General features: G+C 41.3%; 1 protein-coding gene across 1 annotated transcript; it reads right to left on the bottom strand.

Annotated features, from left to right (window-relative positions):
* Nucleotides 1–11907: 11907 nt before the first annotated feature.
* On the bottom strand, nucleotides 11908–12557 carry LOC128305693 (MAGE-like protein 2). The gene is made up of 2 exons (XM_053043270.1): nucleotides 12552–12557; nucleotides 11908–12471 (listed from the first exon to the last, which is right to left on the bottom strand). Exons 1-2 carry the CDS (start codon nucleotides 12555–12557, stop codon nucleotides 11908–11910), a joined length of 570 nt encoding a protein of 189 aa, XP_052899230.1.
* Nucleotides 12558–13755: the final 1198 nt, after the last annotated feature.

Raw genomic sequence — 13755 nt, forward strand, 5'->3', positions numbered from 1 at the left:
TTGACTAGAGTCTTGGATGGCTTTAATTCCTTGAGCCCAATTAAGCTGAAGCGGTATGTTTGGCCCTGTTAAATTTAACTTGCTAGCAACGTCTGCTTCTATCAATGTTAATGAAGAGCCAGGGTCCAAAAATGCATAAGTCTCAATAGACTTGTCACCATTTATTAATCTAACCGGTAAGGTTTGATAGTGCGTTGACCATATCATTCCAACCTCATGATGGTTATTTACCTGCTCAACTTGTTCAGTCTGTGCAGTTTGTCTTACATGAAGCATCTTATGATGTTTATCTGTGCACCCTTGTATTCCGCATGGCTTAGCGGTTTTACAATACTTGATTGTGTGTTTGTTTGATGACAGGCAACCCAAACACAATTGTTTCTCGCTAGCAATTTTCACTCTTTCTGTAGGAATTTGCTTAACAAGCGAAAAACATTTAACCGTCTCATGTGGTTTGATACATATTAGGCATGTTTTATTTGTACCCTTTGCCTGGTTATTCTTTTGACTCATGGTGCGCTTATACAAGGTTCCCTGTTCATGTAAATTAACATTTCCCTTTTGGGTATGAACAGCGATTGTGTTCATCATTTCTGCCGTTTTGGCAAAAGGTCTCAACCACTGGCATAATTCTTCAATGTTTTGGACATCTAATGATGATGATGCGGCTGCCATATGCTCCGCTCTCTTCACTTGGATATGATGCGGTAGTTTAGCAGTCAAATCCATAACCAGTCTATGATCGTTCAAATACGCTGGTCTTTTCATTATCTGTACGTTCTTGACAAGATTTTCCAATGCACTTGTCATTTCCGAAACAATGTTTTTTGAATCTTTCCGTAACTTTTGAAGATCCTTCAGCAACTCGAAGTATACTAAATCGGGTCTTCCAAAGTTTTCATTCAAACGCGTAATTATTTCAGGAACGTTTTCTGATTCCAACATTAGTTGCTGGACGCTCCTATACGCTACTCCATGCAAGACTTGCTTTAATCTATTCAAATTTTCTATGTTAGAAAACTCTCCTTCTTTCGAAGTATCATCGAAAGTTTTCTTAAAATTTGGCCAATGTTTCGGATTCCCGTCAAACCTCGGCAACTGCATTAATGCCTGCCTTTTTAGCATTATTTCAATGGGTGATGATTCTGATTTCACACCAACAAGGTTTGCCATGACCTTTGACAGTTCTTCCGTTTGTTCCCTCGAGTGCTGTTGCTGGCCTATTATCAATCTTTCCAGTAGCGATTCAAGTCTTTCGCCACTGGGTGTTTGACTGCTTTTGAGACGATTTAGCTCATAAGCTATTTTTTGACACTTTGGACAAATCCAACAATCATTAGCACTTGGTTTGCGTGTTAACTTCACGCAATCGAGGTGAAAACATCTGTCACATTCTGAGCATGCTATCATGCTCTCTTCCGATGTGTCAATTTTGTCACACATCCGGCAATTGCCGTTAGGATTAACAATAAACTTGTAAGGCATTTTTGAGTAAGCTAATTTATGCCTAAGCCCTGATTTAGCTGTTGTTAGTATTAATACTTACTTGTCTTTCAAATTCGGATGAATTTGAATTACTTTTTACCCAACCTTGATGTTGTTTATCCGATACGGCTAATTCTTCCTTGGTCGAATTTTTTGTGAACTCCTACGCTGTCAATCTGCGGATTGGCTGGTTCACGTTTGGCTAGTTGGTCCTGGATACCGCTGGTTCGCGATATCGTAAATCCACACGTCACAGTCTCGAGTTCCACACTGATGTGTGTCTGCTGTTCCTAGATGCTGGATTTGGCGTTGAATACCAGATCCTTCTGATCGTGGTTGCTTCGCCGATGCAGGATTATGTTTAGCCTTTATAATTGTCTTTGATCACTTTGGATACACTGAATATTTAGCAAGATCAGCCGTCGTCACGGTTATATGCTACTGACCAGTCGATGCTCTATAACACGACCGTGTGTTTCCCTTTAGGTCCGGAACTTATTCCGTCACTTGTGACACTTTACCGAGTAATTGTTCGCTACACTATTTATCACTGTGCACTTTACTGCGGATTTTCACTTGCTGTTCTTATGAGGCGACAGCACGCCTGTAAGTAAATTCGTACGAGTGAGGTTACAAGACACGCGCGATACAAATATGTAACCTCCTCTCTGGAGCCACCATTGTTAGTTGCGACCTACAGTGCGAAGGTACTTCGGTCGCGTACGTTTATCGCGAAAACGGATCCCTTTCTCGAGACTCAAAAGATTGTAACTTTCGAGGGTTACTTCAGAGAAGACCAAAACGCAGTGCGTCTCGGGCAAACATCCGTTCTTGAACCCTTGTTGGTTACAACCAATTTCCAACCAAGACTAAACGCTTTAAACAGGCGGAGGTTTCTTTCAATGGATTACTTCGGAGAAGACCAAGTGCAACTTGCATCGGGCAAACATCCGTTCTCGAATCCTGTCAAGATCTCTTACCAAATCAAAGACGAAGTCGATCGTTCTGTGTCTGGTGTAAAAAGGATGGTTTATTCTAAAATTTCGTTTCTTATATATTAGTTTGATAACAATGTATGGGTGAATGTAGTATTGAAACTTTGAAACGTATTGGTGAAGTCGATCGCGACTTTTCTTTCCTACGATATTCTCATTTTGATCCTAAACAAATAATTAGCCTAAGTCAAGTGCTATCTGGTTGATAAACGATCAAGGATTCAGTGTTTGCTTAAACATGTGTTAGGAGCACATATCCTATCCGCCTAACAATTTGTTTTGACTGAACGAGCCTCTTTTATGGCCGATCCTGTAAACATTCGTTACCTAGTTTTATGGCTTGACCAAATGTAGCTATTGCATTCATATGGTTTGGTTTATTGCGTTGCTCTTGCCTTTGCGCTATTTTCCCATTACCTTATGCACGCGCGTTTGTTTCCGGTTTCGTGAATCGCGCCTTTCGATGCTCATATGTTTATTTAGGCAAACGATAACGATCCTTCCACAAGTTACAAGTTAAGCGCATTGCTTTCAAATCAAAATGAGTTTCGTAACAGAAATATCGTCTCGTTCTCAACAGGCAGTTTTAGGTTCATGTTTTTGTAAAAAATCGCTTAAATAAACTATAAAATATCGTAACTCGGCGTACGTTCAACTGAGCTCATTGTAAAATTTAGCATATACTCCGAACAGCATACAACAAAGGGTAAGTTTTAATGCTTTTCTTTCGTCTCCAAAGCGCATTTCATCTCGGAAGCGTAGCCCGATTTCGCGACACAAGTTCCACAACCTTGCAAGAAGAAATTTGGTGGACCGTTTCCTTTCACCGCAATGGCCACAACAGGGCTTAACATCCCGTCGAGCGAGAGTGAATGCGCTTCCGTTCCGACTGCTTTGTGTGATTGTTCACCTGCCGTTGCCATGTACGCAAACCGTCCAGGTGGTCGTCGTTGTTTCCAGCTGTGCTGCTAGAATAGTAAACAGCCGAATGTAGGTGAATCGAAAAGAAGCACACTAATCCTCGAAGGAACACACACTTATATGGTCGCAAAAAAGGAATTGTAATCATTGAGCTAGTTCTGCAAGGATGCAGCTTCGCATAGGAAAAATTTGGGAGCAAAAAGTGAAATTATTCCTGTTAATCTTATTTATGCTGGAGGATCTCCATAAATACGAACTCCCTTCCTGGGTTAGTGAAGCCAGCCAGCCAGCTATGAGCAAGTATGAGATGGTTGGGAAGATACGAAAGTTGCGAGTAAACTTACTACTGTCATACTCTGGACGACAGACAGATTCCGGACGTAAGCGAATGTCCTTGTTATTTTGAGCTTAAATCCGTTGCCGGGTATATTTGTTTTTGTTTCCAGTCTATCTGGCGCGTGTATTTGATTGTAAAGAATATGCTTATATGTGGAAACGGCTCAGTTACCATTGGTTCGTTCGTATCCGAACGGCCAGCTGGCCCAATGAGATCCGTACCGGACGTTTCCGGTCTGTGCCAATGCTTACTTTTCCACTGGGTAAAACTTTCTTTCCCGCCGGGTTTCTTCGTGTGTTCGAGCGCATCCCGGCGAGGTCTTCCGGTTGCTGTGAATTCTCTTTAAAACTTCTTGTGCCATCGTTGTGGGCGAGGCATCGTGACAGACAACAACAAATTCTGCTAGAAAAAAACTTTTGCTTCGTTCTATTTAGCTGATGGTTGAAGGCGTTTGTTTGATTCATTTTTTGTTGTATTCTCCCCAGAGTATAGTTGGCCTGATGCCACTCACACTCATTATAGAATGGGTGGATTGGATGTTCTGGTGTAGTTCTGTGTCCACTTCGTTACGGAGCAGGCACAAAGTTTGCGCGCTAAAGTTTCACCCGCCATCAGAAACAGAAAAGAAGAGCGAGACAAGGAGTCGAACGAATGATGTTGTTTGGCTGCGTAGTGAGTTTTTGTGAGCACTTTTATCAACAACTGCACTATCGCTGCACATCGCACCGGAAAGAGGAGCTGGGTCATTGACGTAAGCTTTTGTGTGCACTTGGGAAAATCATGTGCTTACTTAGAGATTTTGTAGATCTGTAACGAAAGATTATTCGCATGTCCACAAATCTGCACTTCATTTCCGTTGAGCTGTTATGAATTTTAGGATATTCTATATAAATTGAGAAGCTAGATAAAGAATTGAATTACAAAGCTAGTGGATGTTTCATATACACAATGGTGTTGGTCGTCTATAAATAAACACACACAGTGAAATTCTTATTTTACTTTCAGTGACTTATTTTTCGTTTTGTTAATAATCATTTATTTAAAGTTAATAATCATACGACAAACGCAGCATACGAGAGAAAGGTCCGCATGAGATTTGATATCGGTAATGCAATGGAAAATCCCGATAACTTCATCGGCTGGTCTAGTAGCTGATCTGAATATGGAGTTTTGACAATCTTTTTTCTCACTTGAATAATAACTAATTTTAAGTAATTTAATAGAGGAAATTGTTGAACCAAACTAAAAATGTAATTTTTCTCATTTGAATAATAACTAATTTTGAGTAATTTAATAGAGGAAATTGTTGAACCAAACTAAAAATGTAACAGATAAATAATCATTATCAAAATTGTCTGAAAAATTTGTAGTTGCAATGGTAGAAATAAGAACAGTGGACAAAACGATGAAATCCAAATCATCGCCACGCTCAATGACGGCATAGTGTCTGCAATGTTCCTCATCTAGGTCGACCCTTTTCTCTTTATGTTAAGAACTCCAAAATCATAAATAAAAATTTGATAGCTCAGTAGTTAATTTTTATCATTTTGTTTTGTTTTTCAAACGGTTCGCTCTGTGCTTCTTTGTTTCGACGATTGCAACCATCGATTTTTATTACCGTCCGCTCAATACATTCCCTGCACGAACAGACAGCATCTAGTTAGAAGGGGGCTCAGACTTCAGTGGTTCAGCGAGCGTTCCCTAGCATTGTCGAGTCTGACACTATCGCTAAGGCCTGAGAGCAATAAATTCTAATAAACGAACGATGGCAAACGAATTCCCGCGAGTGGACAATTGAAAACGCAACCAATCCACCGGAGGGAATGCTGGAATCCATTCGCGCATCGTACCGATTGCAAAATGTCCTGCGGAGGCGGAAAAAGCGAGAGAAAATAAAGCTTTCCGAACTCTCATACCATCGAACAGTCCCGTGCCAGAAAGCCCAAGGATAACGTTCCCGCAGTGGGTAGAGTGTAGCGAACGAACAAAAAGAAAGCTCACTCACAGGCGAAAACATCACACCAGGCAATAAATCAATTTTTTCCCTCTACTTGACACCTTCGGCTAGGTGATTGTCAGCATAGGAAAAAAAACACTGCTTGTGGAGGCGACACCCGGGTGGTTATCCATCCCCATTGGACCAATTCCGTGCGCCGTGGTCGCAGTGAGTGCCTATGGAAGAAGTGTGTACATCCGCGAGCGGAACGCGTACGGCATTGATGAAGACGATAATAAATGGACAGTGTCAGTTGATCCTGGTCTTTCGATTCCCGCCTTCGCCGAGCGCTCCGTTTGGCCGCCTTCCATGCTGGTTGTGCTTCGATTCGGATGGCTTCCTTGGATGTCTATGTCACGCGGCTATTGGTCACATTTTTCGTGGCACGTGGACACCGCATCGGGACAGTAAATTACCGAGCCTTGTCATCTTTCGGACAGTGAATTTGGACCAGCGCTTTCCAACAGACAGTGATGCAATGTACGAATGGTTGGCCTAGCGAACACCTGGCCCGAGAATGTCGTGATTATGGTCGAAAAAAAAAACACATAAAAATAGTCCCATACTAGCATCATTCGATTCTCCCTAGTTGTGAATGATTTATTGAACATTTATGACTGTCGTTGCGGTGCACTTCTATCGATGAGTAAGAATTTGAAGGTATCTAATGTAATGTGTGCATAGCTGATTTGATTTGATGCTGAAAACGTTGGACACTGAACTAGAAAGAAATACCGTCGAATCATTGTTATAGATGTTCAAATACAAGTTCCAACATAGGCGCACGAGAAATCTAAATAAGGAAACCTGTAATCAATTAAACTATTCAATGCCACAAGCCATTCCCTTCCAGATGACCTTCCAGATGTGGCAGTATACAAGCTATTTCACTTCAATGCTTTTAAATAATCATGAGCCCAGACATCATCAAACACTGCGCAGTGAAACAAGATACCTGTATGAAGGTGGCACACATCTGTACACCTACAACACCAGCCCAGAGGACGATATCGAATCTTTTCAAGTGTCCTCGTTTTAGTGCCCCTTTCATATTGGTTAGTACAACTGTTCACATTTAAATGCGAGTGAGTGAATTTCTATCATTTCCACTGTGAACCTATCGGCAGTCTCGTTGCGTTGCATATGTGTCCTCTATTGCAGATGTACAAGCTCGCACCTTTAGTTTGGCTGCTTATTTATTTGTTATTTATATGTTATTTATTTTATTTATACGAAGAAGCCTTCAGTGGTGTATGAGCGAGTACCGATTTTGCAAATTGTCATCCATTTGCTTCATTCACCGCTCAATGATGCTTGGAACAAAAAACATAGCATTAAGGAAGGATTTTACAATTTACTTTATTTTTTCTCTCTGGCCATGTCAATTAGGAAAGAGTAAAAATATATCGATTTGATTGCCATCGTTCCATGGGATTGCAAGCGTAAAAGCTCAACAGTAATCATTTGATTTTTGCTTGCTGTTTTATCGATAAAGCGACATTGGTTTAGTTCCAAAAATGCATTGGTTGTTGAAGCATTTTTTCTTCCTCTTGTTGGTTTTTTTCATTTTGTTTCTTTTTGTCCAGCCAATCAACAATTCACCAACTAAAAAGAAAATTAATCATGCATTTTTTATACACACCATACCGAACACTGGAAAGTGATTTTGATTCGAAACGCATTGAATGTTTCCATCGTCCATAGCTTCCATCGTCGTACCGGTTTGGTTAGCTGTGATGAAATCTAAATCTCGTCATAAAGCAAGGTACGCGGACGAGAATATTCCTGATTGGAAATTAGTGCTGCTCCAATAAGCAGTACGGTTGTATTTTGCACAACCAATGCGACGCCAATCCGAACGTCCACCTGCGTCCAACCAGTTGCATTTGCACTCGATCGGTAACGGGAGGATCTTTTTAATTTGCGATAAACCTCACTCTCATCCAGTTGGCCCATGATTGCCATGTTCGGGATATCGCCCGCTACCGGATATCGAAAACAGCTCCCCAGCACTAGGTTGCTTCCCATTTGGTGACGCGGCAAAAGTAATCTAGCTTTAGTTCAATATTGAATATCGGGGTTGTGGGTTGGAATTTAATTTTCCTCGCTAGCGAAAACTGTTCGCAGTAAAACATTCAACCGCGGTCGCTCGACAGTTGCGGTTGGTCAAACTTTCACTAATTCCGCGGGTATTGTACGAAACACAATCATTATTAGTGAACCGGGAACCGGATGATTGACCGAAATCACGATGGAATACGAAAACCGAGTTGTATAATATTGCAGGCTCAAAGGATGATGGTTTGCATGCAGGTATATGCTGGTGACCACTATGCTTGGGACACTATGAGATCACGAGGGTTTATTACAGTTGAAGCTATTCCAATGAACTTTCTTATGAAATAATTTCCAATTTTATTATTACGAATTATTTTAAGAGTTTATGATTTTATCAAGAAATCTCTTTAAAATATTGTGAATCTCTTTTGTGATGACGTAACAGGAAATTGTCATCATACTGTTTAATGAAATTAACTTGTTAGAAATTTGTGTGAGAAAGCAGTAAACAACTATTACAAAAAAACCTACCTTAATTTATATATGAAGTTCATTGCTCCATTCTGCCGTTGTTAATGAATACATTTATTTTCATTTTCAAATTACCACTGTCCAGGATTAAAGAAAAAGCAAAACAAAAAATCCTACGTTAAAATAGTCACAAGTCAGTATAGGAGGGATCCTATCGTACCTTGATCCATGAAACCGCAACACAAGCGGATCGGAATTGAGTGCCGGTGCTTGTTACTATGGTAAAAACTAAAAAGCACCTCCAAAGCATGCCTTATGCCACACGGCTTTACCCAAAAACTCACTAAAGGTATGGTACATGTCGTTGGCTTACCGGACCGGGTGTACGAACAGTACGAATGTTCGTATACGCCACCATTAAAAGCCGTCGTGAAAATGAAAATTTGTCGAGCTTTTAGCACCAATCGAGCCTCAAAAATATTGGAGAAGGCCCTGGAAGACGCGCGCCCCGCAAGTGACCGGAGCACACAGAACAATCCACTGTGCCTGTTAGGGATTAGATTTCGAATCGTGCACGTATGTGGTATGAGTGAACATTCTTGCACCCGGTCCTGGGCATATTCCATCCCACCATGCCGATAATTATCGATTGCAGTAGTTTTGAAATGGGGGTTTACCGATATGCCTTGGTTGGCCGTAATCGCTTTCGATTGGACCGAACCGGAGGAGATTAAATGCAGGGTCGTACCTAGAACCCATTCTCAGCATTCATAGTTTCCCATTGATATTTGATATTGCTAGAGGCAGGCGAATCGGGAAAGCGTCTCAAGTTCCGTTTGCTTCAATGCATCTCTGTGCAACACCGAGCAGTTGCATGTAGGGTGTAATTATTTGAGGTTAAAAATGGAAGCGTATTTTATTAAGCAAAACAATTCCTACGTCCCGATGCGGATGCGGTTCGAAGTTGGCTTTTCCTCGAACAGAAATATATCGCTGTATGCCGATGTGGACATGTGTTTTGCCAGATGGTAAACTTGCAAATGTACCCACCAAACCGTTACCACACTACCCATGCGAACGAACCCTGCATGCGTGTCGGAATGATCGAACTACATTATGCCGGCTACCGAATCGGAAACGAAGCGTATGTGGGGCTGCCGAAAAACGAATATGGCCACCCAATAACGATTAACATATATTGATATTGGGGTCATCATCATCCCACAGGCATTGCTGGGAATTTTAGCGTTAAATTAAGTTATAGTTTATTGCAGAAAATTATGCTAATTTCAATAACAATAACGATTGATACTGGCGCACCGGTTTCCGGGACGTCCGATAGTATTTATGAATAAGCGGGTTTAATTAGGAGCAATATTTGAGTTAAGTGGCCTCCGGTCTGCCGTGTGGAAATGTATCTGCGCCGTGGGTGAGAACTTAATCGACCACACAGAACATGAAGATGTGTGCGTGCGTGGCCGAATAGAGATAAAATCAAGCAGCAGCAGCAAGATGGGGGCCTTTTGCATAATGGTCACAATTTAGCTAACCACATGATTTGACAAACCCGTGCCAAGAATTAAATGGCAAAGTAGTTCCCGTAATGGCGTACTATCCGTGTGGTGGAATTGAAATGATCCGTCATGAAGCGGTAGCTTGCCGGTTATGATTGACGAGCGCAGTACCTTCTCCGGCTGATAATGTTTATAGAAACGATCTGAATCGCTTAGAGGTGCCCGAGTTTTATTAATATTGGCGTTGCTGATGAAATGTCAAAGCTATAGCAATAGCGTTCAGAATTTTACGAGAGATTGAATTAAAGGGAACACTTTACCAATATTTATATAGCCCGTGATGGTAATGGTTTAAATTTATAGGGACATACTATATTTTGTTGCTATTAAAAGTACCTAATATACCCTGCTCTACTCTACTCTACTTCTACTCTTTGTTCGTTTTATGTTAAATTCATGTTTTATTGCCATGATAGAATAAAATAACTTATCTGGCTGCATTAAACACATGTGTTTGTTTGACTTAATTCTTCAGCATCAACTTATCCCATCCATCAAAGCACTAGTTCGAATATATAAGAGAGGACTCATAAATCGAAAATCGATTCTTGTTCGGAATTTCAACAAGTCGCAGATTCTGATATTCGTTTCTATTTTTTATTTATCGGAACTTTTCTAGCCATGCTTTGGATTAGCTGCCTAAACTTTGATCTTTCTGCAACAAAACGTTACCTGTCGAATATAGGCAGTTAGGGGACTCTAGGGGTCAATTTTTTTCTTCAATATTGGACTAGCAAAGGCAATAGAAGACTTCAAATATCATCTTCTATAAGCAAAAGTTATGTCATCGGTGCCTGGATAGGCAATGGCAAATGGTGCCTGGATAGGCAATTGATAAAATTAAGAATTTCGAAATCCACATACCGTAAAGAGACATGCAATCTTTTCTCACAAGAAAGCCAAAAGTCTGTTGCAATAGCGATCGTTGTTACTTGTACGATCGTTGTCACTTAGCAGGATCCCTTAGTATCTCTGGCTTGTCAAAAATAAAAACAATAATTAAAATTGAATTTTTTGTTTCAATTATCTTTCGTATTGCAATTATCTATGGAAAGTTAGTGTTACTAAAGCGTAATGTGTAGCAAAAGCCTGTTTGTATTTCTGGTGATAGAAATAGAACATCGTTAATAGAAATTTCATAAAACGTTCTCCACTAAAATGCTTCTAGCAATTGTCCAGTAAATCGATTCAGCTGCTGTTTTTCGTACACGTTTCAGGCTGTCCAAAAGGAAGCTCGGAAAACACAACCAACAATCAGACGGAGGCAAAATAAGGAACAGTAAAGTTTGTATCAACAGCGACAGAAGTTCGCTAGCATGTCCTAATTTCCCCTCAGCTTTCTGTTTGTGTTGCCTAACAGTGTTCCAGTGTTACGCCATCGATGCCGCGGTAGATTTAATTACCGACAGAGAAGAAATTAGGTTTCGAAGCCGTGAGCATGAACACTTCCGTTTGAAGTTTGATCGGGCTCGTTTATCGGATTACTTAGATCACGGGCCGGTGAGATGTTCCGGTTTGAGGCGCATCGGAAGAAAACTGAACACCAAACCGTCGACAAGGTGGGAGTGGGCCACGAGACGTACTACTTCGGTTGAACCCCCGCAGGGTGCCGTTGCCACCCCGGGGGCGTGGTGCGTGTGCGAGTTAATTAGCACTTTGCGTAATGAATTCGCACTCACATTTCGATGGTGGAACTACAGTCATGGCGAGGCCCAGCAGCGAAGCATGGTTGAGTGACGAAACAGTATTTGCACTCACAGCGATGAGGTACTTGAACTTGAAGAGAATAATTTGCTGTGTGCACGAACCATTGCAATGGTTGCCATTTTTCAACGAGCGACGCCAAACAGATGCGATATGTTACCATACAACAAACAAACGATGCACCGATTCACTACTTAACAAATGCAACAGACGGGAAATATGTAGTGCAACAATTACTTCGCACTAGCCAACCCGTTTGCCGCTGTGTGTTTTATTGTAGTAAGTTAAACAAAATAACAATAACGATCCAACATGGACGAAATGACAACACGAACCGGTTGAAATGACCGGTTCATCGACATCGACTTAAACTTTCAGCGCTTTGGCAAGTTGGCTTAGCTTGGGACTTTTCTTCACGCGTTTGACGGTGGTTTTCTGATGCTGTACCTTCTGCTTTACAAAGATCGGTTTCTTGATGTAAACTGGGTAGGGTTTCGGGACGTGAACCGGGTAAGGTTTTGGGACTTCAACAGCCACCTTATGAAAGATGGGAATCTCAACGGGCAGTGCATACGGAACCGGACGATCAACCTGTACCGGTATCGGTTTCTCCACGTACACCGGGATCTTTCGCTCGACTACGATCGGTATCTTGTTATGGATTGCGATCGGTACCGGAATCTTTACTGGAACGGCCACATGTCGCTCCACCTTGATCGGGTACGGTACAGGCACATTTTTGGTAATAGTGATCTCCTTAAACTGCTTGTTGCCCCACGGTTCCGGGTTCTTGGTGTCAAAAGTGTGTGCAGAAATCACGTGTTCCGTAGTTCCCAGGGGAATGAAACGTTTCGTTGGGGCGCCCCGTTGGGATGCTATTTCCGCCAAAGATCGATGGCTCACCATCACCAGAATAGTTAACACAATGCTCTACGAAGGATAAGAACAAAGGCGATTTACCGTTGAGCTCACTAGATGCACACTGCACACTGCATTCACTTGCTACTTACTTTCATCCTGACCAACCGATCGTTCCAATGTTGCACACTGCAATGATTGAGGAACCACCTACAACTGGCATATTTATACTTGCTACGCTTTACTTCGATGCGCGTGCCACGACCGGCGCCGATAGATGCCACCGGTACTCGGTGGTATACTCGGAATTACTCTAAATCCTCATTAGGGCTTGCAAGTAAGTGGAAGCGATACTTGTTATAAGTTTAGGCGGCATGAACTCTAGGTGCCGCAGTGCGTTATACATAGGTAATTAGGGTACAAATGATTTTTTTCTGCACAATTAGTATAATATTGTAAAGGAAAGGGGCAACCAAACTTACAGCTGAAAACCCGCCTAGGAATGAGGAATTTAATTGTACTGGGTCTCGTTTGACATGCAAAATCGAATCCATTGTAACATACTCTGACATGTTCCGACGTATTGCTTCATTGCTATGAACGAAATGCAGGAAAAGTAAGAATGTATTGAAATAACATACCACCTATAGGTATAAAACAACGATCACAGTTAATAAGGTTATAATAGAAACATTGAACACTGATCTTCATTTTCTTTACGGATGCGTCAAACGAAGCATCATTACTTATACGATGAACGCACTGCAGCGAATCATTTTCGCTAGGGTCCGGTAGGTTGATCATGACATTTGAATTATACCTGGCAATCCACCCTATAATTTTATTAAGACAGAAGAGATAAAGCAATCGTCGACGTCAGCGTCTTCTAAGACTAAAACCGCTTAGCATCTGAAAAGTAAGTAACGTAGATCACATACTTCTGAAATAACTTCACCATCAGAAGATCACCTTGACGCTATTATCTGTACTTACAACATGCTATTGGTCTCTCTGAAGTATGTCTACCACATTGAATTAAAATTGAATTTAACATTAACTTATTCTTAAAATTGTTTTTCCAAACAAGTTGTTGCAAACAATTTCATCGATAAAACGTGCCTTCCGTAAATCCCTATCTGATTCATAAAGCGAAATATGGTTCGAAATTTGTAATTCCATCGAACCTGTACTCAAGCGCAGACAGTGGACGAATTTGAAGTTTCAGTAAACGAAGCATCATTATCCTGTGACTTCAATCGCTTCTCCAAGGCTTATCGGAACGGGTACCACGAAATGCAGCGATTAATTCGCTGTACAAGAAAATTTATTACCATTTCCACTTACCCTGCCTCAAGT

The sequence above is a fragment of the Anopheles moucheti genome, chromosome 3, assembly GCF_943734755.1.
Source record: "Anopheles moucheti chromosome 3, idAnoMoucSN_F20_07, whole genome shotgun sequence".
In the NCBI taxonomy this organism is placed as follows: domain Eukaryota; kingdom Metazoa; phylum Arthropoda; class Insecta; order Diptera; family Culicidae; genus Anopheles; species Anopheles moucheti.